Genomic DNA, 22,854 nt, shown 5'->3' with positions numbered 1-22,854 from the left:
GGGTGACAGCAGCAGGTAAGGATTTCCGGAGGACAGAGGTTCTGGGAGCAGCAGGGGAGCTTCCTAGAATCAGAGAATGGTAGGGGGTGGAAGGGACCTCAAGAGAACATCGGGACCAACCCCCAAAATTACTGTCCATAACGCTTCCAAAGGCATTAAAGGGGGAGGTTGTCATTACACCTAATTAACTGTGGCTCTCAGTTGGATCTAACAAACATATGCTGTAGGATAAACTGCTTCAGCCAGGCTGATCCATACAGGTAACAGGCTAGGATGGCTCTAATTGTGCTCTTTTGAACCAAGAGGGGGTGCACCAGGGAAAAGGGAGTGCTGGGGGAGGGTGTGGCTACAGCAAACACAAGGGTAAGCAAATAAAAGCAGTTGTTTCCCTTCACCTTTCAAATACTCTGGTCTGGGCAGCAGAGCATCAAATAGAGGTTCCATACTCATAATTTATTTTTAGGTAATCCTATAGAAGTGCCCCATACTTGCTAGTGAGAGTCAATCCCATACTTTGTGTTTAATACAGCATTGCACATGCTTCACACAACCACAAGGTGTTTCAGAGCTGTCCCCTGGCCAGGCATCCAGCCAAAAGCTCCCAGTAAGAGGTTACCACAGGATAAACCTCTGGTCAGAGGGGAACAGATCAATAACCCCTGGGAGTAGTGCCTGCTTCAAGAACACTGCCAGCCTAACCTGAGAGGGGAAGCAAGATTTATTCTCCCCCTTGAACACGGTGAGCAAATTCCTGCCAGCAAGACAGATCCCAATAGTTGTGTGGCAAAGCAGACAACAGTGTAGAAAGCTTCCCAGCCTCAGGAGGAAGCCTTCTAAGAGACACACACTGATCATCAGCCTGTTCAGCAATAAACTAAGGAGCATGAACAGAAGTGCTACTGTCATAACTCCTCAGGCAGCACCGGAGTCAGTAGCAGTGGCTGGTACTGACAGAATGTAACAGTTTACTCAAGGCTGAAGGCCAGGTTTGCCACTATGACCAGGATAAAAGTCACTTTCTCAAGATGATCATTACAAATTTTCCAAGTTGTCTACTTCACAGATCTCACTCACTCTTGCTATCCAAGCTGACTTCCATGCCATAAACCACATCAACCATGCTAAATCAATGTATTGCTACTTCTCCTACAGCACAATTAAGAGACATCTAAACAGACATGCCCATGCCGTTTATTTCTCAAAAACAAAAGGTCAAGTAATCTTCTGAGAACTTTCTTGGTTTGATGAGCAAACAACTGCTGGTAGAATACTCCAAGTGGAAGATGTTTCCAAGACCGTGGCAAATACTGCATAGGCTGGTTTTGGACGTGTGTAGCCTGGTGCAGAATCCCATCTTGTTACCTCCCAAAGGCAGTCCTGTGCACTGGTCAAACCTTCTGTGAAGGCTGGAACAGCACGTTAGGAGAACTTCCCTGCCTGAGGTGGTGGACCAAGGAAGCCCCCTGCTTGCTTGGTGGCAGCCCGGGAAGGAGCGAGACCGAGCATCTTCTGGATGTTCTGCAGAAGTAAGAAAAGAATGAGACAGTGTCAGGCCACAACAAGGGAAGTGCCAAGGAGGAAGAAATCCCAAATCCACCTACAAGTAACCTTCCCGCTAGTTACAACATATTCAGGTTCTTACCTGCATATCCTTACCAATCTGGCTACTATAGATTAAAAATTCAAAGAGGCTTATTCAAAAAAGGCTTAGCAGGGTCAGACAACCATCCACAGCAGCTACAATTAAAGCTGGGCCACTCCCCCCCACATCCACAAAAGCCTTCTGACCATTAAATCTACATTCTAGTTGAAGGTTCTTTGCCACCTCCAGCTACATGCCCCACACAGTCCACTGGCAGGTACCTTATCAATGTCTTTGCAAAAGGGTTTGTTTAAAAACCAAGCTCCAACAGGTATCTTTACATTGTAGCTGCAGCCAGCACACGGGAGCAGGCCCCTAACATCTCCTCCAAGGCAGAACCAAAGCAGCTCTCAGTTTTCAGAAGCTCCAGAAACCCACTGCTGATGGCGACCAGAGCCTGAGGGGTCTGCAAGCTGGTGAGGAAGGCTCTCCCCTAATGCAGCTGGAATTTGGGTCAGCAACGTGGAAACTGGAGTGTGTACCTAGTTCAACTCCTTGGGCACAGAGTGAACACAACCAGTAGCAATGCAGACAGAGCCATGGCCAGTGGAGACACACAGTGTCACAGGGCATACGCAGCAAACCCCCCAAACTGCCTACTGACCTCACCTGCATCTGAGCAGGGTGTTTTGTGGAAAACAATAAACAAGGAAAGACTGAAGTAGCAGAGCCAAGCATTAGTTAAAAACTCCCAGCAGAATATTTAACTGAGGTATTTTTCTTGATTTCTGTTAAATTCCTTTTAAGTTTTGCAGCAGTGCAACTACAAAGAGCCACCAGTTCTTTCAGCTAAAATAACTACAGCTCATGCTCATCAACAGCTACTGCTCATGCAGTGCTGGCAAAACAAGGACATCTGAAGCTGAGGCAAGAAGAAAACAACTGGAGAAAAACTAGGGGGAAAAAAAGGGAAGACAGAGCTTCCTAATTCTACACTAGTAAATTAAAAAAACTAAATGGCAGTTATTCCAGGTGGAGGCTATGGAAAGGAAGGCTTTAGCCCACACACAAGCATAAAAGAAAAGGAGGGGAACCCTTGAGAAGGGGGTGACAGCGGGTTTAGCCCACGGCCTACATAAATCAGCCACTGGTTGATATTCAGCAACTGAGTATGAGAGTGTTTCACTGCGGGAGACTGCATAGTGTGGTTCCTCTTCTTGGAGCTTCTTAGTCAAGAGATGGACAGAACGGAGAAAACAAGAGCAGCTTCGGGACAACACCACCAGAGGATGCTGCAGAGTCAGTAGCCCGCAGGACCAGGATCCTGCCAGCGTTGTGCTGGCTCAATGGTGGAGCAGAGCAGAGGTGTTTGCAGACCATCCACCAAAGCTGCGTGCACCGCCTCCTCCCTGTTCCTTTGAGTATCGAGAGAGCAGAACTGTGGTGCTAAAGTTTGCCCTACGTGCTTGAACAGTTCCAAGAGATGACAGCTTGTTTTATGGGGATTCAAGACTACCTACAGTCACTCCCCAGCACAATCCTTCCTGAGCAGTCCCCTCCTTGCTGCAGAGGCAGCTAGCCTCTTGCACTGGCTGCACAGCAAGTTTTCCTGGACACCAACCCACAAGTCCATATAGCTGGAAACACCAGGGCTGGGGCAAGGTCCAGCATTAGTCTGCTGCAGGCCACGTTGCACAAGGAAGTCTGCAGAGCATACTGCTAACAGAAAAAAGATGATCACCTTCAGGAGCAGCAGGGAAGACTCTAAGATTTAAGGATCCAAATTCATCACTTGGATTCTTCTAAACTTCCCTCAAATGACTGCAAGAAGGACAGGAGCTGCTTCTGCTTTTGTCTTCAAAAGGGGCCTCAGACAAAGCAGAGACTCCCTGCCCTGAGATCAGGCTGCGTGGGAAAGCACACTCCTGGCAGCAGGGAAAATCATTGCCTCCCCTTCCCACTGGGAACAAGTTTCACAGAGGAGCAGCTGATTTACACTTGAGGTGTGTGTGAAAAGGAAGTGAAAACCAGCAGCATATTCCTTTTCACAGACACCACAGGTGAAGGCTGGGAGCTCAGAAACAGGAGGGGGGACAGAGGATGTAACTCTGACATTACGCCTCCCACCCAACGCAGCCACAGACTTTCCCAGCCGAAACCCAACAGCTCAAGGACCCTTGGAAGGCCTCTCCCAGCAACCCTCCTCTCTCCAAACAGGAAGGCAAAAGGAACTAGGGGACAGGATTTACGTGCCAGGGAGAGCTGGGAACAGCGCAAAGGAAGTTACTCACTGTGAGTTGACTATTTTGGGAGATGCTGGCCAGGTCACAGGCAGCAAGCTTCCCAGTCAGTGTTTGAAGAGTTTATCACCCCCACATGCCCGAGGACCACATGAAGAGACTGCCTGATGCTGCTACTGCCTGTCCCACACGTGTCAGTTTAAGCACTGTCCAGTTAGTCTCCCTACCCTCACATACTCCCCTGCATTTCCTTCCAGGTCAGGTTTTTCACACACACACGAGTTCCTCTACTTCTGAGTTCCACAGGGACATCCCTCTTCCCTACCTTTGATCCCTTCACAGCCAGCTCTGGGATTTAAGGGAAGGCTGTGGGATGTATGGCCTCCACAGCTTGTTCATAACCTTGTTCTAACTCCACATTAGTTCTCCTCCCTCGGCCTAACACCTGTTTTGAAGCCGACCTGGTGAGATCTCCCCTTTTACACACGGTGAAACACAAAGGGTCACAAAGCTTTCACTTCCAAGGTCAATGAAAGCACCACAAGCAAGTCTCTGGCATCGTTTTAAGTCCTTAAATACATTCTTCCCCTTCTCCACCACCTCTCACAGCCTTTCAGAGCCTTCTTCCCAATGCTGTTATCATCTAAGTGCCTTCAAATAGTAATAAAGCAAATCACAGCTTCAGTTCCTCGCTTTTGCACAACCTAATGTGGCTGGTCTCTGCCCTTCCCTCCACGTAGCAAGGAGGAAGAAACCAAGCTGCCTAACAGCTGGAGAGCTGCAAGTAGTTAGCCACAATCATGTAGATAAGGCACTAAGAACCCTGCAATCTAAACCTCCACAGCAAAGACAGCCTTTTCCAAAGCAATACAGCAACTTCCCTCTTCCACAGGGCCATCAGCAGGAACTCACAAGCACAAGGGCTTTCTTTTTTTTCCCAGAATTTCTCTTTAAAGTCCAACCCACTGCAAACAGCTCAGCATTTCTGCCCAGAACCAGAATGAACCACCACTCTATTCATGCCATCTATGGATTTCACAATCAGAAACACCAGGAAATGCTTTGGACTAGAACTAACCACAGAAATTTTTTTTTTCATTTTTTCTTTAAATCTATGGGGGATTTTTCAGCAAGGAAGTTCCCCCATCAGCTCAGTGGGTGCAGAAAACAAAACAAAACAAAATAGTCTTGCTGATGTTGCTGTTCATTTTCATATAACAATCCACAACATTGGGGAGGAAGTACTTTCCATGTAATAGGCAATTAACACAGAGCAAGCACAAGACAAGATTTCCAGAAGGAACAGCATCAGGTCACAGCACCCCAGGAATTCAGGAAAATGATCTTAAGAGGTAAAAAAAGGTCTCATTTCTTTCAAAGCAGCAAGCACTGCCCCAGTGACTGGGAACTGAAACAAGATTTGTCTTTTAGTAAACAGAAGGAAGAAGCCTTTGGTACCCTGAAGCTGGCCCTGCTTGGTGCAAGGGGTGGGCCAGAGGACCTCCAGGTGACCCTTTCAACACAAATTGTTCTACAGCTCGTGACCTGCTTTCACACTGGGCCAGACACAAATCCATTTTAACACAACCATCCCATATGGATGGCTACAGAGAATTCAATTCATTAGCATGCACTTTGTGACTAAAGGAGCTCTCTATTTTTAAGCTTCTTCACCAAGCTCATCCAAACTTCTGACAGCAACTGGCATCATTTCCCTTCGCTGATCTGCTTTAAGTCCTTCTAAGTCCCTTGGCATCCCTTGAGGAAAGCGAACAAGTCGGTCAAGGAGAAAAGCAGCAAGAATCCAGGAAGTGAATCAAAGAAAGAGGAAATAAATACAGAAGAGCAAATAACTCACAGCTAGTTGCACCAGCATTCATCCAGCCCCCACCATCTATTAACTTCACCCCAGCAGTCTCTGGGAAAATTTAGCAAAGTAGTTAGTGGAAGGCCTGCTTGTCCTCACCAGCCATTCTGCCACTTAAACTGCAAGCAAACCTTCCTGAAGGGGCATTTCCCCTTCCCTTGCTGACGTTTCTCTTCTCAAAACAGATAGGATTAACCAGCTTTGCTGGGGACCTGCGTGTAGCCTATTCTACCAAACCCCCTTTCTGTGTCATTCTGGCAGAGAGACCTGGTAAAGTTCTTAAGACTCTGAACAAAAATAAATGAAAAAAAATAATCAGGCAGTCCACAAGAAACAGGAAGGACAAACCCAAACAAACAGGTTTAAGCCTTTCCTCACTTTCCTTGCTTTTTCTCACTTAATTGAACCTTTACAGAACCTCAAGTAACCGAAGAAGTGTCCCCTAAAGACACTACACTTATTTTTTCTCCTATTACTGTAAAAGTCAGTTATTAAGAAGCAGTACTTGGATTGGCTTCTGATGGGGACAATCTCTTGGTCTGGCAGTTCACAAAGTTATTGGACACATGAGGACCAGGAACCCACTTCTACCAACTCTGTCATAGTACCCCCAGTGCAAGTCTCAGTCAAGTCTTCAACACTGGTCCAGGGAATTGGCTGTTTCCATCATCCCACCCTAGAACTGCATTGAATAGAGAGATGTGTTTTCCCTGCTCCAGGCACGCAAGAGACACAGCAACATACTCACCTGTCTGATTGACATTGTGCAGAGAATGTAGAGGAAGATGAAGGAGCAGTCGGTGTAATCTTCACCTAGAAGGTTGCGGTGGGAGAGACCTTGGATGTACGAGAGGGGGATAAACGGAAGCTTTGCAACCACTCTGCCATCAAATCTGGAAAGGAGAGACCTGGATCACAACTAGGCACAGTGAAAGAGCCTTTGGAACAAGGGAACATCTTCAGCAGGCCACCAGAGCAGAAAAGACTGTGTGGAAGGACACAAAGCCATGCTGCCTTCTCCAACCCACTTTGGTATACACTACACCAAAGAGGCTAAACACACCTTTCTCACAACACCCTCTACACCCAGGCACCCACAGGGTAAGCAGTCTTCCCTCAGTAACAATTTGGTCACAGGCAAAGCGTTTCATAGTGATTTAAGTGATGAGCTGGACAAGCTATTGATTCATAAAATCTTGGTGGTACTTTGCAGTTTTCTGGTGCATTTTACTGAAAAGTCAGGTTTAGCAGATCACTTCCCAGTACACAGCCAGCACTTGAGTGGATGATCATCACCCTGCAGTATTGCAGTTACTGTTTTAAGCAAAAGAACATTTATTCCTTTAAAGAGAAGTGTAAACCAGACACCTTTTCCTTTCCTAGAACAGCTCCACTTTTCAGCACAAGAAGGATACATAAAAGCCATTAACAGAACACTTTTTAATACCAACAGTCTTCTCTGCTTTAGCTCTGAAGACGAAGGTAGTGCAGAAGCAGGATGATGCCGCATACTCCAAATGGCCTATCCTGCTCCTGGAACTCCTCCAGGTCCACATTCCAGGGCATCAGGCAGAGTGTGAATTCTGGCCAGTTTGCAAAGATTTCTTCCAACTCAGACAGTCAACCCAATCTTTTGAAGTAATTGTGTGTGATGCCTCATCAGCATGTGCATATCTGGATGTTATTTTCTCTGCATGCACTGATTTTTTAACAGGTGTTTCTTGTTTCAAGCGATCCCAAACGAGCCTCCTTTCCTGTGGAGATGCGTTCACACAGCCACAGCTCAAACACACACCAACTTTGTTTACATCTCACAGGCAGTTTGGCAGAAGACCTAGGAACGGATGTTTATCTCCCTGTAACATCCCCCAGTGGCCTAAAATTCTGCGTTATTCCTGCTGCGAGAGTGACAAGTACTTCAGCAGCAGCACCCTGAGGTACCTGCTTTTAATTCCAGCAGGTTTTCAGAGTTATCATGAAGAGGGACTGAAATGCACAGCTCTGTAAAGCTGAGAACCCACTGCATTAAAAAGCTTGTGGCAAGAGACAAATCTAGACACGTGGAAGCTAATTTCTCTTTCAGCAGAAATCCCATCTGCTTGGAGGCCACTGTTGCTACAGATCTCATTGCCTTAACATTTAAGCTCCAATCATCCAGCTGCTCATCTTCAGCAGAGCATTCTGCTCATCAGGTTTAAACCAGCCCTCTTGACACATATCCTTCCAGCATGGTCCACCCTGGTGCCCCATGCCTGCTGACACTCTAAAGCAGAGGGGCACTCATCGCCACCGTTGCCATTTTGGCTACCCTGGCACTTGGCAAAGGTCAGATGCTCAGACACAGAGCAGCAACAGTGGCTGAACAGTACTTGTCCAAAGGGCGGCACATCATGCCATTTCCATGGAATTCCTGCTCCTTGTGTCCCCCAGAGCATTGAACTCATTCAAGAACAGGAAAGGCAAGCAAATGAGGCTACAGCCATTGCAGATGTCAACTACCCTTTTCCTCCTTTTCACACCACACCCCTAGTGCCTCCATGGATGACCTGGCAGCAGAACCTTGCCAGATGGAGCCTAAGAACCTCCCAAAGTTTATAACTGAAGTACCTTCCTCCAGAGACCAGCAGCTGCTCTTTATGCTATGTCAAGAGAATGGCAGTACATAAGTGAGAACCAGCTCCATCAAATCATTCCATCAGCACACGCACAACCCACCAAAGCTTCCCAGACTACCTTGTACTGAGACCAAGAGCAAAAATTTAGCTATCTAACCCTAAGACAGCCAAATCTTCAGATTTTAATTCAATTGCCTCAGCTATTAGCACAAAAGCTAATTTCAGTTTGGATCATCAGTGAGGTCTCTGAATACTCCTGCTGTTCATGTTCAAGTTCCTTTGAAAGGACAGGACAGTTAAAGTAAAGATAAGCCCAAAACTGACTCATAACATAGTCTCTGTGGGCAGGAATCCTCAAAAGAGGAACAAGATAAGTAAACTTGGTGGTCTTAAAGGAGAAAAAACAACCCTAAAACCCTGATTTTTTTATTAAATTAATGTCTATTGAAGGAGTCACACACAATTCAGCCAAAATTAATTCTTTCCCAAAGCCCTTAATGAACTTAGTCCTGTAACACTTATTAGTCATACATACTCTGAACTACCTCTTGCCACTCTAGAAAAGCAGGCAGAGTAAGGTGGGATTTTTTAGTTTGCCTTTCAGTCTCGTTCTGGAGTGGTGGTGGCATTGCACCCCAAACCTAGGCAAGCACTACAAATGCCTCCTGGACACAATTCACCTTCCATGTCCATCCCCACTCAGAGCTACAGTTAAATGAAACATCAATGAGTCCAGATTGTACCCAAATTTAGAAGCCCTTTAGCACTGTGTTCCTCTGCTTGGTTTCACAGCATTCCTGGGAACGCTAGGTACTGGAGTTCAAGTTGAATATGGAGTCCACACAGTGGCATTTCTGTTATGATGTTACCCCCATCTGTGATTTATCAACCCCCAGTTCTGCAGTAAAATAACCACTGACTGTATCCTGGGGACCACTAACACAGAGGCCAAAGGTTTTGATGCCCGAGAATGTAAAATCGTGTTTGCTGGACAAGTATGTCTACCCAGATATTAAGCTGCACCCCGAAGATGACACCAAGCATATTTGTGTTATCTGTGGATTTACTAACCAATGGGAAGTTCACATTTTAAGACTGAATCAAGTTTTTAAAGTCAGTGTTGTTCAGTGTTGTGTGTCTGAAAGCTGTCTGTAACCATGCAAAACACTTTGGGATTTTCTTTCTCGATTTGTTTGTTGGGGGTGGTGGCTTTTGGGGTTTTGTTTGGGTTTTTTTTTAACTAGATCTATCCTGGGTCACTTTTAAAGCCAAGGAAGATTAGAGCCCATGCCTGGACCTGTTAATATCTTGACTCTGATCACCTTAATTAGGGCAACAACAAACTCTGCAGTTACAGCTCATTTCTAAGGGTGAGCGAGCTGACCCAGTTCTGCTTGCAAAGCATTCTTTGGTCGCACTCCCATAGCAGAGCCAAAGCAGCTTAAGATTGTAGCTGCTTGCCTCACAGCTACCAAACTGGCCCTTACCAAGATGCTCCCAAGCAGAAATGAGATTAGAGCTGCATCAAGACTGAACACAGTTTGTTAATTTTGTGGTGTTCCCTCTCAAGCAGGACAGGCAAGTGATGACTAAACAACTGCACCTTCACATGAAACATCGATCCACTTTATACAGGTTAGTTGTGGGGTTTGGATGGACTGTGTCACTGTAACATTTCCAGTGAGGGAGGAAAGGTGAAGGATCCATTCACCATGCAAATTTCACAAAAAGGCAGAAAGTTGATACTTACATGGAGTTAAACATTCCCATCAAGGCAGTGAAGCAGAAGCCAATGGCAAACATGGATTTCATCCGAACCTGCAAAGGGAAAGGTCAGAGATAATCAAAACAGGTCTACACTGAGGGATTACAGGTTCACACCCTGACTTTGCACAGCACCACTGGAATCTAGAAGGAAAAAAAAGGTGACCCAGAAGGCCAAAGGGATTATAGAAGCAACTGGAGAACTCCCAAAGAGAATTTGATCAACAGCTGGGTACAAAGGCAGCCAGAGTGGACCGCTGATGTGAAGAGCTGGTTCAGGAAAAAAAAACAACCAGTAAGTGCTCAAGAACTGTCCTGTTACCTCCTACAGGCTGGATGGGGTGGGGGTTGCCCTTAAGATTCTACAACCAGTCAGTAAGGGGTTATTATCAAGACCGAACTTGCAAGAGTGAAGTCAGACTGATTAATTCTACTTTGAAAACATTGTGGAGACTTAAAAAAATGAAAACAGCTAAGGTTTGGCATGAGATGAGGCAGGAACTGCTGGAGAACTCTGGTTCATACTAAAATCTGTAGTTACTAGAGGTTATCCAGAAGGACCTTTCAGGAGGAAAAACTATGTCTGTCAGTTGAGTGAAATCTTTCTGTTGGAAAGTTAACAAATCTTCAGCAGGTGGGAACCAGCTTTAATTTTCTTACCATTGACAAGTCTCTGTTGTTATTCTTCAGCTTCTCTTCTTGTCTCTCTGGAAAGACAAAACCAATAGTTATAATCAGCTACACTGACCTAGAAACCAGAGTGTTTTCATTTCCAGGAAGACTTAACCTTCTTGGCTCTCCAAACAAATAACATTTCCAAAACCAACTCCAGCTCTCTATGCCAGGCAGTTAGAAAGTGAAAAGCTGTACATAGCCAACCGCTTCCCCACCACAGCACCACAGAGCAAAGCAGCACAAAAGAGGCTGCTAGAATCACACATTCAGCACTTTTGAAAGAAATGCACAGCAGTCATATTTGCCAACTCAACCATCTAATGCAGCAACATGAACAACACTGCTAGAAAACAGACAGTGCCTTTATGTCACACTTCTGAAAGAGAGCAGTCTCAAAGCACCGCACACCAGGCTCACCATTGTAAATACACTGTAAAGAAAGGATTTCATTTTGGAGGTGTCAGAAGGGGCTCAAACTACACACAGAGCCAGGAGCTGCACCTCAGCGAGGCTAACACCCTGCTGGTTTTAGTAATGAATTTTGGACCCTTGTCACACTCCAAAGATTCTCTAGAGAGGGAAAGTATTTTCCACAGGAACTTCAGGAGTGTGTGTGTTACTATGCTCTGCAGAGAATAGCTTAAAATGCTTTCTGGAAATCTAGCCTGTCCTTCAGTCACCGCAAACTCAAAGATGCCCAGCTTTCTTCACTGCAGGACTGCTGACTTTATCCACCACCTGTCACCTTCCTCATCTCATGTATCCATTGCCTCTTAACACTGCGTGCCTCTCAGACCAAGGATCCAGAGTGGCAGCCAGGGCTTCGAAGCAACACCCAGCTGAAGTAAGGATGTAGGTAACAATGGAATATTGTTATGAGTAAAGAGAGGAGGCAGACTGAAGGACTGTCAAGGGCTAGCAGAATGCAAGTTGTCCAGCAGACCCCTACTGAATTTTCCATACAGGAGGCCCACAGCACTGAAGCCTGTTACCTTTCAAGTCCCAATTAAAAGCCACTAAATACAGGGACTCTCAATGTTAGGTAAAGTAACAGCAACAACCCTTTCCAGTGTCTTCAAATCCTGAGCAATGGCTCTTGTCGATTGCTTCTAACTACAAACCATCCACTCCAGTAGGAACTTTCCAGACACCTGCTTCCTGACCCAGGTGGAGAGTTTTATTCTGGGACATTTCAGCAACCACAGGCCAGCTCTTCAGGAATCTCATTTGGCACAAATACTTGTTTTTTCCCCCCTCTGCTACATAACTAGTGATCTTTTTAGATGGGCTAAAGGTTACACTGGGGTAAAGAACACAGCCCTGATTCCCTGATACACCTGTCTCTCACCTATTTCTACAGATTGAAAACAAACAGGTTCCAGGTGTCCTACCACCTTACATAAATGGTCTGTTCCTGCTCAAGTCACACATCAGCAGCATTTAATTATTTCACTGTCAGCTGGATAGAGGCACAGAGAAAGAGGACTGGGACAATGAACAGCATCCTGAAGTCCAAAAATTTTACTCTCCTCATTTGAACACAAACCATGAGGATAACAAGGATACAACAATGAAGTTATTTGCCAGCATTTTTTTGTTTTGGTTGGTTTTGGGTTTTTGTTTTCTTTGTTTTGCTGTCTACCCAGCACTCACGTGGACTCCTGGGAACGTCACTGTCTTTTCTTCCAGGGACACATGGACACAGAAAGCAAAGGAAAAACTTTAAGCTAATGAACACACGCCTTAAACTGAAATGCCAGGAGGCAGCACCATGATGATAAAGGTGTCCAGTTCCAGCAGTGTGAAAGGTGATTTAGACACAGTGTGACTGAAGTCAGTTCACTTTACATCTAAAAATAAAAAGTTTGGTAAGCAGGAAACACCAAATTAAGCCTTCTCATGCAACTTTCTCTCTACCTCCTTGTGCATATGCATGATTCATCCCTTACGTACCCAAGCAATCTCACACACATACCACCTGCTTTATTCCACGCACAAAACAGATGGCAAGCAAGGCAGGTCTGTACCATGGCTGTGACTTATCTGTGAAGCCTCAGCTCTGGGGTTTTTTCACCCTTACTTGGAATGATGGAATTTAAAGGAACTTTAGCACAAGTAAATTTGCTGTTACAACAATGCTGCATCTTGCAGAACGATTTGACATTCAGTAAGTTCTTAGGATCTGAGATTTCAAAGGTGGTTAACAGTTGGAAATTATTTTCTGGATGTCTGGCTTGACATTTAGGGACTGATTTTTCAGAAACGCTAAGAATTTCCTTTTGCCTGAAAACAAATGAGACACTGAAGTTATGCAGCACTTGCAGAAAAAAAAAAAAAAAAGAAAAAAAAAAAAACCCAGTCTCCCTATCTTAGACTTGGCCAACAAGCATCACAGCAAACAAAATCAGTGGTCGTTTCCTAAGTTCTGTTCTTAGTCCCTTTGTGCTTTGTTTTTCATTTGCCAAACAAGTTTATTTCAGTGTATAAAAAAAACTGGTAGAGCATCTGAATTCCTTAGATTCTACTGTTTATTAGTTTAGTCCAAGCACAAGTAAAATATTCTCTGCTAGGAACATAGTTCAGATGGTGCCCGGCAAAAAGAGGCATTGCCACACATTCAAAAGTGACCATAGGTATGGAACAAGAATATGTTGTCTTAAAAAGTTGCCTTATCCACCAAGTAGTATTAATCCCACGTGTAGATTGTTCAAGATTAAGAACTGAAAATGCACAAGACGAAGAATTTTGGCTCTTGTCCCTTCAAGAGTCTAGCGATAACAGGTTTTATACCTAGGAAGAACTGTTTGAAGATATGTTTATAATCATTCCCAAGCTTTGTACAGATCAAATGACTAATCCAGCTACCTGGTGTTACAGAGGAATGAGGAAACCAACTCCCAGGAGCTCTCAGAAGTGTTCCTGCCACAGTTTCTCTAATAATTTAACTGAGCTTTACTGCATGTTTTACTTTCCAGCCCTGCCTATAGCAGAAATTTCTAAAGCTCATCTCCATTAAACATTTACCACGTTGTTCTTCCATAGTTCAATACTTAATTTTACCTTTACCCAGACAAGCTTACACTTATTGACAATTAAAAAGAACAGGAAAATACAATGCTACTTAAAATTGAGCAAAGCTAATCGACCTAGAAATGAATCCCAGCACAGTTACAGTTAACACGCAAACACTTTCAGCTTCGAAGCGTTCAAATCCACGTAGCTACTGCAAGCTGACACGGCACTGCAGCGTGGGGCTGAGAACTTATATCCATCCTGGATATAAAGGCTCAAATTGCAGAGAAAGGCAACCAGTTCAAGAAGTGCTGCTCCTCTCAGTGATGCTGCCCTTCTCTGCCTTTCACTAAAAGCATCAGGAGGCTGGATGTCTCCTGCCTTGGAAGAGCAAGGTAAAAGTGTTCACGTTCCAGCACTGGGCCAAGAATCAGCTCGAGTACCACTTTAAGTAAATAACTTTGAAAGGAAGGAAAGGATAATAATTTCCACAAGTTTCTCAACTTTGCCCTAGTCTTGGGCACTGCACTCCTCTCCCAGACTTACCTATTTTCTTTTTCTGCTGTCGGCCTGCAGATTCAGTTATCGTTTCCTTCTTCTTTTCCACTGTCAAGTGAAAAGATAAATATTCCATCATTTCTCCACACACCAAACCCCCCTCATTTAATTCCTGTAGAACAGGGGCACAGAAGGAAGTTAGGTACAACTAAAAACATATTCAGAATTGACCAGTTATAAACCACCAGGGCTGGCTCCACCAAACAATAATAATTTTTTAAAGTCTAAGCCTTGCATGATATCAGAATATTTAAAGGGTTAATTTTAAACTCTGTCAATAGCCCATTACATTGTCAACTGAGCAGTCTGGGAACAATTTTGGCTTGACTGACTGTTGCTGATTTGTCATTAGTACTAGGCAGTACTTTTGATTCAGCAAGTGTAATGAAAAGAGCTTTGTGGCAAGCTCTGCTCCCGATTATCTGCAGTGGGAGCAGAATACAGGAAAGCCTGTGTTCTCACACATCCCTTCTTCACAGGCAGGCATTCTCGAGGGAAATGCTGTTCAAGCAACCGGCCACAGCCTCTCCATTCTTCAATTAATTAGTACTGAAGCATTTCTAATATTTTATAGGAGGAGTCTAAGCTCAAAGTTACTAAACCCCAAATCAGACACTCACCAAGCATCTGCAAAGAGCTACCACTGCAGCAAAAAAAACAGCTAGCAAAGCCACCAGAGTGACCTTAAAACATGGTTACTGGGCTGCTCGTCTGCAAATGCATCTCTGCTGCCAGCAAGAGCAGCTTCTCCAGAAAGTAAGAGATGTTTTAAGACCTATAACAAGAGTACTACAAGAAGTGAGGGTGATAAAGGATAACCATGGCCTTACAACAGATAGCAGCCCTTTATTACTCTAAACTCTATGCAGCTGTAGCTAATAGACTTGGCTCCATGTTAGCTCACAGACCAAAGCGTTGGGACTCTTCTCCCTCAGCACAGACCTTCCAGCCTTGATTTCAAAGCACAGGTGAGATAAAGACAGACATTCCAAGTCACACAAGGACTTGCAGTGCTGCCTCCCAAGACACCTGCAATACACGAATCAGTAACAACTGCTATGAAAACCATGCTAACCCAGACAAGATAGCTACAACACAAGCATGGAAGAGATGGTGTTTAAGACAATTGTTTTTCCCCAAAGAACAGACATATCTCTGATGAGAAGGCTAGCACAAGGGATAAAAACAGGGAAGTCTGCTCAGAAGGAACGCTGGAGAGAGGTGCAAGCTGATACAACACACCCTGTGCTTAGAGAATGCTCTCTTCATATCATTCCTTACACCAAATCCAGTTGGGGAAGCCCGATCAGTCCATCCCAATTCTAGTCCACATAATCCCATGCTCAACTCTAAACCACAATGGAGACCGTTATGTCTCTTTTCAGGTCTACCTATTGCTCCCCCCCAAAAAAGAACACTCCTCCAGACCCCAAGTGTCACTCTAGACAGCACTATTGAGCCTTACGCCAACACCCTACGGCCCTGAATTCCTTACAGTTTGAGCAGCACAAGTAACTGCCAGGCATTTACCCCACAACACTACTCTAGTCTCTGCAGTAGCCTCGGACAATGCTGTGCCTCTCAACAGAGAGGACAGGAAGAGATGGAACTCTGCGAGTTACAATGTCTGCTCCAGCACACTACTTGGCTCATTTGTTTTCTCAAATCCTGAGGATTGCTAAAACTCTCATGGGAGAGCTTAAAGATCTCAAATGTGTTTTTTCCTGTTTCAGATGTGTTGGATAACAGTCGAAAGGTGTGGCTCAAGTGGTCTACTTACAAGTTCTAAGTCATCAGGTCAGCCAGCTGTCCTTAGCACAGGAGGGGAAAAAAAACCCCACCCCAACATAAAAATCAAAGCTGAAATTAGTGACTCCCTCCCGTTTTACCTTTTTTTTTGGGGGGTGGGGAATCACACAAGGATGTGAGAAAGTAATTGAGATGCATGAGCCTCCTATCTTTCCCTTTACAGATTACAGCTCAGCTGTGAAGAGAGCTATAAAAACAAACTGCATTAAACTCTTAAAGCAACCATTAAGCCTGAGAAATTAGGCCCTACTAACTGCTTTCAGAGTTCCACAGCACAATCACAGCAGGACATTAAATTTTTAGCTGGGTTTCAGCTACATCTCTAACTTGCTCTTCTGGGGCTAATTCTACTTTACAAATTTTTGTCAGCCAAGCGGGATTAAAGGGAGGCAGGCAGAGATGCAGCCCCCACCCAATACCGCTGCGATCAGGAGCTGTGACACAAGCACGGCTATACTGCAGCTCTTCAGTTTATTTTGCCCTGGGGAAGGCTGGGAAAAGCTAGACTGGAACAAGCATGCTTTGATAATACTGTTCTCTCACACACTGAAAGCACTGATGCCACAGTGAAGTATTTTTTAAGGTAAAACCACTAAGGTTTGGCTGCAGCTGCTGCACACGGTCTCTCACCACTGCAACTTGTGCAAGGTGCATGCAACTGAGCTTGAGAGGTCAGCTGAGCTTCTCCACTGCTCCCTGGCTTCTGGTACAGCAGGTCCATTGAAACACTCCATGCTCAGACCCTCTGGTTTACCATTCCTCTTAATATCCAAGGCATGTCCTCTGACTGCCCACGCTCTGCTGCCTTTCCCCCTCACCCTTCATTCAGCCCACTCTCCCCAGGCCTCTCAGATCCCCTCTCCACAGAAGTAACCAGCAACTTCTTTTTTTCTTAACAAATTCTATTTGTTTCCAGCTTACTGTATTTTATATCAGCTCACAGCTCAGACCTTTCTGTCATGACTTGGTCTTTACTCATTCCCCAGCATTAGTCATCACTTTTACTCTTTACACGTTGAGCTTTCTCCTCACGGTATTCACTATTCAACACTAGCTCTTTCTTACCACTGGTTGCAAATTTTCCACTGCCCTTGAAAAGCAGGAACTGCCTCTTTAAACTTATTTCAGGCATCCAAAGGAATCTACACACACCAACACTGGCTACTCATGTGTTGAAAAGAAAAAAAAACGCCAGTACTGAGCTCTTACTCCCTCCTGTCTTCCATTATGAGGAGGAAGGAATTCCAACCACACAAGTCTCTGTACTAACCTTCCCTCCAGCAACAGACAGGAATTAAGGACAGAAATAAAAGCTCCCTCAGTACAGATTTGCATAACTTGTAAAATCAGGCTCCTATGAGATCCAAGCTGGAGAAGGTTCTGTCCTGCAGCAGAGGCAGTGGTGGGAAGCTCTCGGGGCACAGACTCTATTCAGTTTGACATCTGCTAAAGCAGGATGTAACCAAGATGTGTTCCCTAACTGCTGAAAGTACTTACACTTCTTGCTTTGCTTTTCCACTTCGGCCTTTAGTCTCTTGTATTTGTCTGTTCGGTATACCAGCACCCAGGTTATACCTGAAACAAATACCAAGTAACCGCATGGGTAACGGCCTCTTGTAATAACAGCAATACAGGCTGCCAGCCATACACACCAAAAATACACACAAAACCCCACTCCACCACAGCCCAGCAGAGGTGTAATACGTCAAGGAGCACCAACGAGCTCTGTCATGGCTTTCCTTCAAACCCCCCTCCCAAGCTCCACGTAGAAACGGTGCCTATAAGATAACGGTCCTTCGAAGTTACCAGCTATCTTCCTGAGCTGCTGCTGCATGGGGCTCATCCAGGTCCTTCATGCTCACATTTACCTGCTGTTGCTCAACTTGAAACCAGGAGCTGATTAAGGCAATAAAACACCTTTGGTGTTTTGCATTTTCATCACACTTAAGGCCTGAGGAGTAATTCCTGCTCCCACCTGGACCTGCCCGTTAGTACCAGCATGTTTTGAAAAGGTAAAGAGAGATGTTAGGCTAGGGAAAAACCTCAAGAGATTGCCCAGTCTAACTCCTTGCACTCAAACAAGATCAGAGTGAGTTCTGCCATAAGCACAGTGCACAGTTTAACCTGAGCTTCTACACAACTCTTTTGGCCTTTTTTTTTTTTGCCTTTGGATTGACAACAGAACTGAGCCACTGAGACCTAAGGATCACCAGCTATGGAGAACGGAACCCTGCAGGCACTTCTGAGGTCAACACAGCTTTGTGCTGTGAAAGGCAACAAGCGAGTACACCCTCTAACCCCAAATGCAATACAGTAAGGCTCCTAAAAACCAAGTTAGGACATTTTATCAGGGACCATCCCTGTCCTTAAACACCCAAAGACATTGTCTCTGGCTCTGGTACAAAGAGGATTTGGGGATATAGCTCTGTACCAGAAAGAGACACAGCAGCCTCTATTTCAACTACCCCAAAAGGAATCTATCAAGCCTGTCTTCAAAAAGCTACACTTATTTTGAACAACCTATCACTTAAAGTCTCACCAAGCAACCAATCCAAGCCCTCATCATTGCAAGCTCAGGCAATTTCTTCACGTCCTTCCCCTAAGGACTAGAAAACCACCAGTGTCCTCCCTACGGCACACTGTTAGCTCACCCTCCCATAGCCTTCCTCCCTCAAGACCAAATGAGCACCATCACTTCACACCAGGGGTCAGTTTTGCTCAAGAGTTCCTTGATGCTGGGATGCTGACACCGCCTACACCACTCCAAACACCAGGCCACAGGCAGCCCTGACGAACGGACCCTCGCTGCTACACTTTCCCCTCCAACACCCACCCTTCCTCCTACCCCGCCCCTTAACCCGCTCCCTCCCAGCACCCCGGCCAGCCCTGAGCCTACCCAGGCCCTGACCAGCGACCCGAGACCAGCTCCAGGACACCCCCGACCCGTTCCGCTCCAGCCAGGGCCAGGCCCCATCGCTCTACCGGAAGAGCGCAAGGCCGCGACCCGCCACGCGACGGCCCAGCACTCACCCTCCGCCAGCAACGCAGTGCACACAGAGATAAAAACGATGAGGAGGGTGTCGGCAAACATGGTGCTCATGGTGCTAATGCCGCCGCTCCCCTCCCCCCAACCCGGTAACACCGCCGCGCCACCGGAACCAGACCCCGCCACCCGGAAGCTACCGGGAGCACGTCGCCTAGCAACCACCGGAAGCTAACACCCACCCCTCCCGGAAGACGACGCCAGCCAATCGACGCAGCGCTAGAAGGGTCGCCGCGGGAAGAGCGGGAGGCGGGGAAAGCGCGGGCAGGCGTTGCCCTGATTGGGCGAGGCCGCTGCCGATGCTGCCGGTCGGCCGCGGGGAGCGCGGCCTGGCGGCGCTCCGCGGCCTGTCATGGCGGCAGTGTGGGTCCTGGCGTATGGCCGCCTTCGATGAGTGGGATTGGGACCAGGCCCCCTCCCTCTCGGCCCAGCGGCCCCCGCCCCGAGTCCCGCACGCTCGGTTCTGTCGGTGCCTGGGCGCTGCACGGGGCCAGCAGCGCGCTTCCTGCTGCCAGCATCCCCCTCCCTGTGCCCTGCCAGGCTGCAGTGCCACTACCCGGGGAAGGTGCGCGGGGCCTTGGCTTTGCTTCGACATTCTCACGGGGGAGGCGTGGAGCCACCTTCCTGCTTTCTAATGCCGTGCCCTGGGTTAATTTGCCAATGGCACGGCTGTCCTGTTGGTGTGTAACAACAGGCAGCAAGTTCTGGGATCAGGTGTTATTGCCTGCCCTTCCCCTGGGTTCACTGCTGGCCCATTGTCTCCTCATACAGCCAGCAGTGGGGTACAGCGTTCAGTAACTCAAGAGACTGGAGGCAGGGAAGTAAATCTTCCATTGTCGTGAATGTCTAAAACATTTGCAGGTGGGATTCAACAGATGAATCACAGGATTGTAGGGGTTGGAAGGGACCTCCAGCAATCATTGAGTTAAACCTTCCTGCTAAAGCAGGTTCCCTAGGTCACACAGGACAAGACTATGAACGGCACTATCAAGGGCAGTGAAATAATGGCAAGGGGTTGGCAGAGACAATGATTTACTTCTAGTGAGGCTCCAGTGGTTACACCTGAAGCAACAAAACCGGACTAAATCTGCAAGTTGTAAAGGGGTACAGAGACCTAGAAAGCAGAAATGCAGAAAGGGAAACCAGGCAGGCAGGGAAGGGCGGGTTTGTGCCTGCCCTTGCCTGATGGAGGAGTCTGCCGTCAGTGAAGAGCAATGTGCTGTGGGATTAGGTGCACAGAACTAAGTGAAGAATAAGGAAGGTAGTGAGCCCTGCCACCGCCCTTAAATTAAATACTCCATTCTGAAAGACGCTGACAGAACCGCAGTTCAGAGGAGGTAGTGCAAGAAGTAATGTGAGAGCAAACAAATCCTGGGGAGCCTGATGACATTTGCATACAAGGAAACACGGAAACCACACATGTGCAGGCGTCACTGGAAGTTACACAGCTAAAGCACCCTCTGTGCACCGAGGAAACTCCCCGTGCTGCCTCCGGCACAGCACAGCACAGGGAGCTTCCTGCAGGATTGCTGGAGAACCCAGAGCAAAAACTGTCTGTGAGCAATGGGAGTCCAGTGGGAGTGAGAGCTATCAGGGAGTCAGGGGTAAATTACAGAGGGATATTTCAGTTGAGGGCGAGCAGCAGGAAGATATTAACAGCTGGTGGTGTGACAGGACCCACGGTAATACTTTCTGTCCTGCTGCCTCATGCACTTGGCTGTGCTGTGTGCCTTACTCTGCCCTCTCTCCCTCTCTTCAGTGCTTCTTGGTTCTCCTGGCTGTGAGATGTGTCGGTATCAATCAAGGCAATATTTGGAAATAGCTTCTCTGATGCCACTATGGGAAATGGTTCACACAGTATTAGTCACTGACACTGAACACAGTTTTTCACGGAACACTTGTGTAGCAGAAGCCAGGCCAGGAGGAGATGGTCAATGCTGTGAAACTCTCCCCTCTCCAGTGTTTGTGCTCTGAGCTGGAACTAGAGGTGTCACAGGTGTTTTGTATCTTCATCACATCGTTTTGAATTTGGATTCTTACCAGCAGAAGATTCTTATTTTTTTCGGACAGCAGAAGGCACATTACTCTCAACGGCATTTCCTTTTTAAAGCAGCATTCTGTGATTTGATGGACATAGAGAGGACAGATGAAGTTTGGTACAGTGTGATTCAATCCTGCCAGCCTGGGCTATGAGAAAAAGGAAAGTGTTTGCATAATGCATAGCTCTGCACGCATGAGTGGGGCCAGTCCCGTGCACACACCTTCGAAGTACAGCATATCCCTGTCGTATCTCTGGAGGTAACCTCAAAACTGGGTTAGAGGGAGTCATCTCCAAGCAGATTTCAACACTGAAGACTTCAGATTAAGTTGTTCTGCCCAGTATGTTAGTGTCTGGCAGCTGGGATGGAGCATGTGTAGAAGTACCAGTTAAGTTTTGAGGAAAGACAGCATCTAAAACTACCTGGGAGTTGGATTTGATTCACTTCCAGTTTACAGCCCAGACCTGGTTTTGAAAGAGCTGTTAATCTGATCCGTGCAAGTTCTCCTTGTGTAAATAAGCCTCGTATATCCTACCCCTGGAGGGCCCATCAAGAGGCATTGGCTTATCCTTCCCTCTACAAGTGTGTCTGCTCCTGCCACGTGTCAAGTGTCTGGTTTAGAAGGGGAACTGGAGATGAAATGCCAGCGAGGTTTTGATGCGTGCCCGAGCAGAGCAGCGGAGAGGCTGGCAGCAGTGAACATAAGCATGTGGAGAACCACACAACCCAGAGGTTACTACGCGCTGGAGCCCAGGGGTGTGCGCAGGGACCATGGCCACATCAGTGCATGGAAGCTGGTATTGGGCCGTGGGAATCTGCTGGAATTCATCCCTGCAGGAAGTTCTCGTATAGCATAGAGCACTTCCTCCCCTGGCACCAGCCACACATGGTGCCATGCTCCTGTGCGATGAGCCGCAGTCTGCGGGGGCATGGCAGGAGGGGCATGAGGAGCGGTGGGCACAGGGGGGCCATGGCCTCCCAGGAGATCCTCTCCCACAGCCTCTGGGATGTGGGACATGGACATCTGTCAGATGTTTCCACACCTCTTTCACTGTATTGAAGTGGGGAGTTGAAAACCTTGCTGAAACTCAATGGTGCTGTGAACCGGGGCGGGAGGAACCTAAGGGCACCGCAGGATAAACTCCACTAAAAGCTTGCTTTGTGTGTTTTTTAAAATTCCTCAGTGGCTGAGCGTCCTTACGCCCCCTACGCAACCTATTCTAGGACTTAACCATTCTCACGCTGAGAAAATGTCCCTGCGTCCCTATCCTGAGTTGCCCTCATTGCAATTTGATCTGGCAACATTTTATTCTAATCCCCCTGGCTATGGCAAGTGTATTGCCTTCCTGTTCGTGGCAGTGTTTGGAAATGCTTAGCCTGTGTCCCTGCAGCCATCTCTTCCCCAAAGTGAACACCCATGTTTCCTGCCGTGCTTGTGCAAAGCCAGACCCCTGGCTGATCCCGAGGGCCCACTGGAGTCTCCCGGTCAGGCCTCGCCTCTGTTGCAAAGGGGTACCCGGTGGCACTGGGACCTGGGAGAGGGTTAGCTACCGCCTCCTGCCCACGTTCGTGCATCCCAGTGGGATGTTTTGCCTTTTTCACAGCAGCACTGCACTGCTCCCAGATCTTTATCTGCAACAGGCCTGACTA

The 22,854-nt window shown here is 46.8% G+C and overlaps 1 protein-coding gene across 1 annotated transcript; it reads right to left on the bottom strand.

Moving 5' to 3' along the window:
- Window positions 1-1,175: 1,175 nt before the first annotated feature.
- Window positions 1,176-19,286, bottom strand: TMCO1 (transmembrane and coiled-coil domains 1). Its single transcript, XM_084266359.1, has 7 exons — window positions 19,153-19,286; window positions 17,620-17,697; window positions 14,302-14,361; window positions 10,729-10,775; window positions 10,055-10,122; window positions 6,438-6,582; window positions 1,176-1,518 (listed from the first exon to the last, which is right to left on the bottom strand). The coding sequence occupies exons 1-7, from the start codon at window positions 19,220-19,222 to the stop codon at window positions 1,420-1,422; spliced, it is 567 nt and encodes a 188-aa protein (XP_084122485.1). The 5' UTR covers window positions 19,223-19,286; the 3' UTR covers window positions 1,176-1,419.
- Window positions 19,287-22,854: the final 3,568 nt, after the last annotated feature.

This window comes from Gallinula chloropus (assembly GCF_964237585.1).
Source record: "Gallinula chloropus genome assembly, chromosome: 6".
Taxonomy (NCBI): domain Eukaryota; kingdom Metazoa; phylum Chordata; class Aves; order Gruiformes; family Rallidae; genus Gallinula; species Gallinula chloropus.
This window is presented reverse-complemented; position numbering and strand designations above follow the sequence as displayed.

What these genes read in the sequence shown, in the direction of transcription:
- TMCO1 (XM_084266359.1), bottom strand. Translation starts at nt 19,222, where the DNA reads ATGAGCACCATGTTTGCCGACACCCTCCTCATCGTTTTTATCTCTGTG. An exon ending in GGAAAAGCAAAGCAAGAAGT is followed by an intron (nt 14,362 to 17,619) that starts GTAAGTACTTTC and finishes TTCACTTGACAG; the next exon opens with TGGAAAAGAAGAAGGAAACG. An exon ending in ACAGCAGAAAAAGAAAATAG is followed by an intron (nt 10,776 to 14,301) that starts GTAAGTCTGGGA and finishes TTGTCTTTCCAG; the next exon opens with AGAGACAAGAAGAGAAGCTG.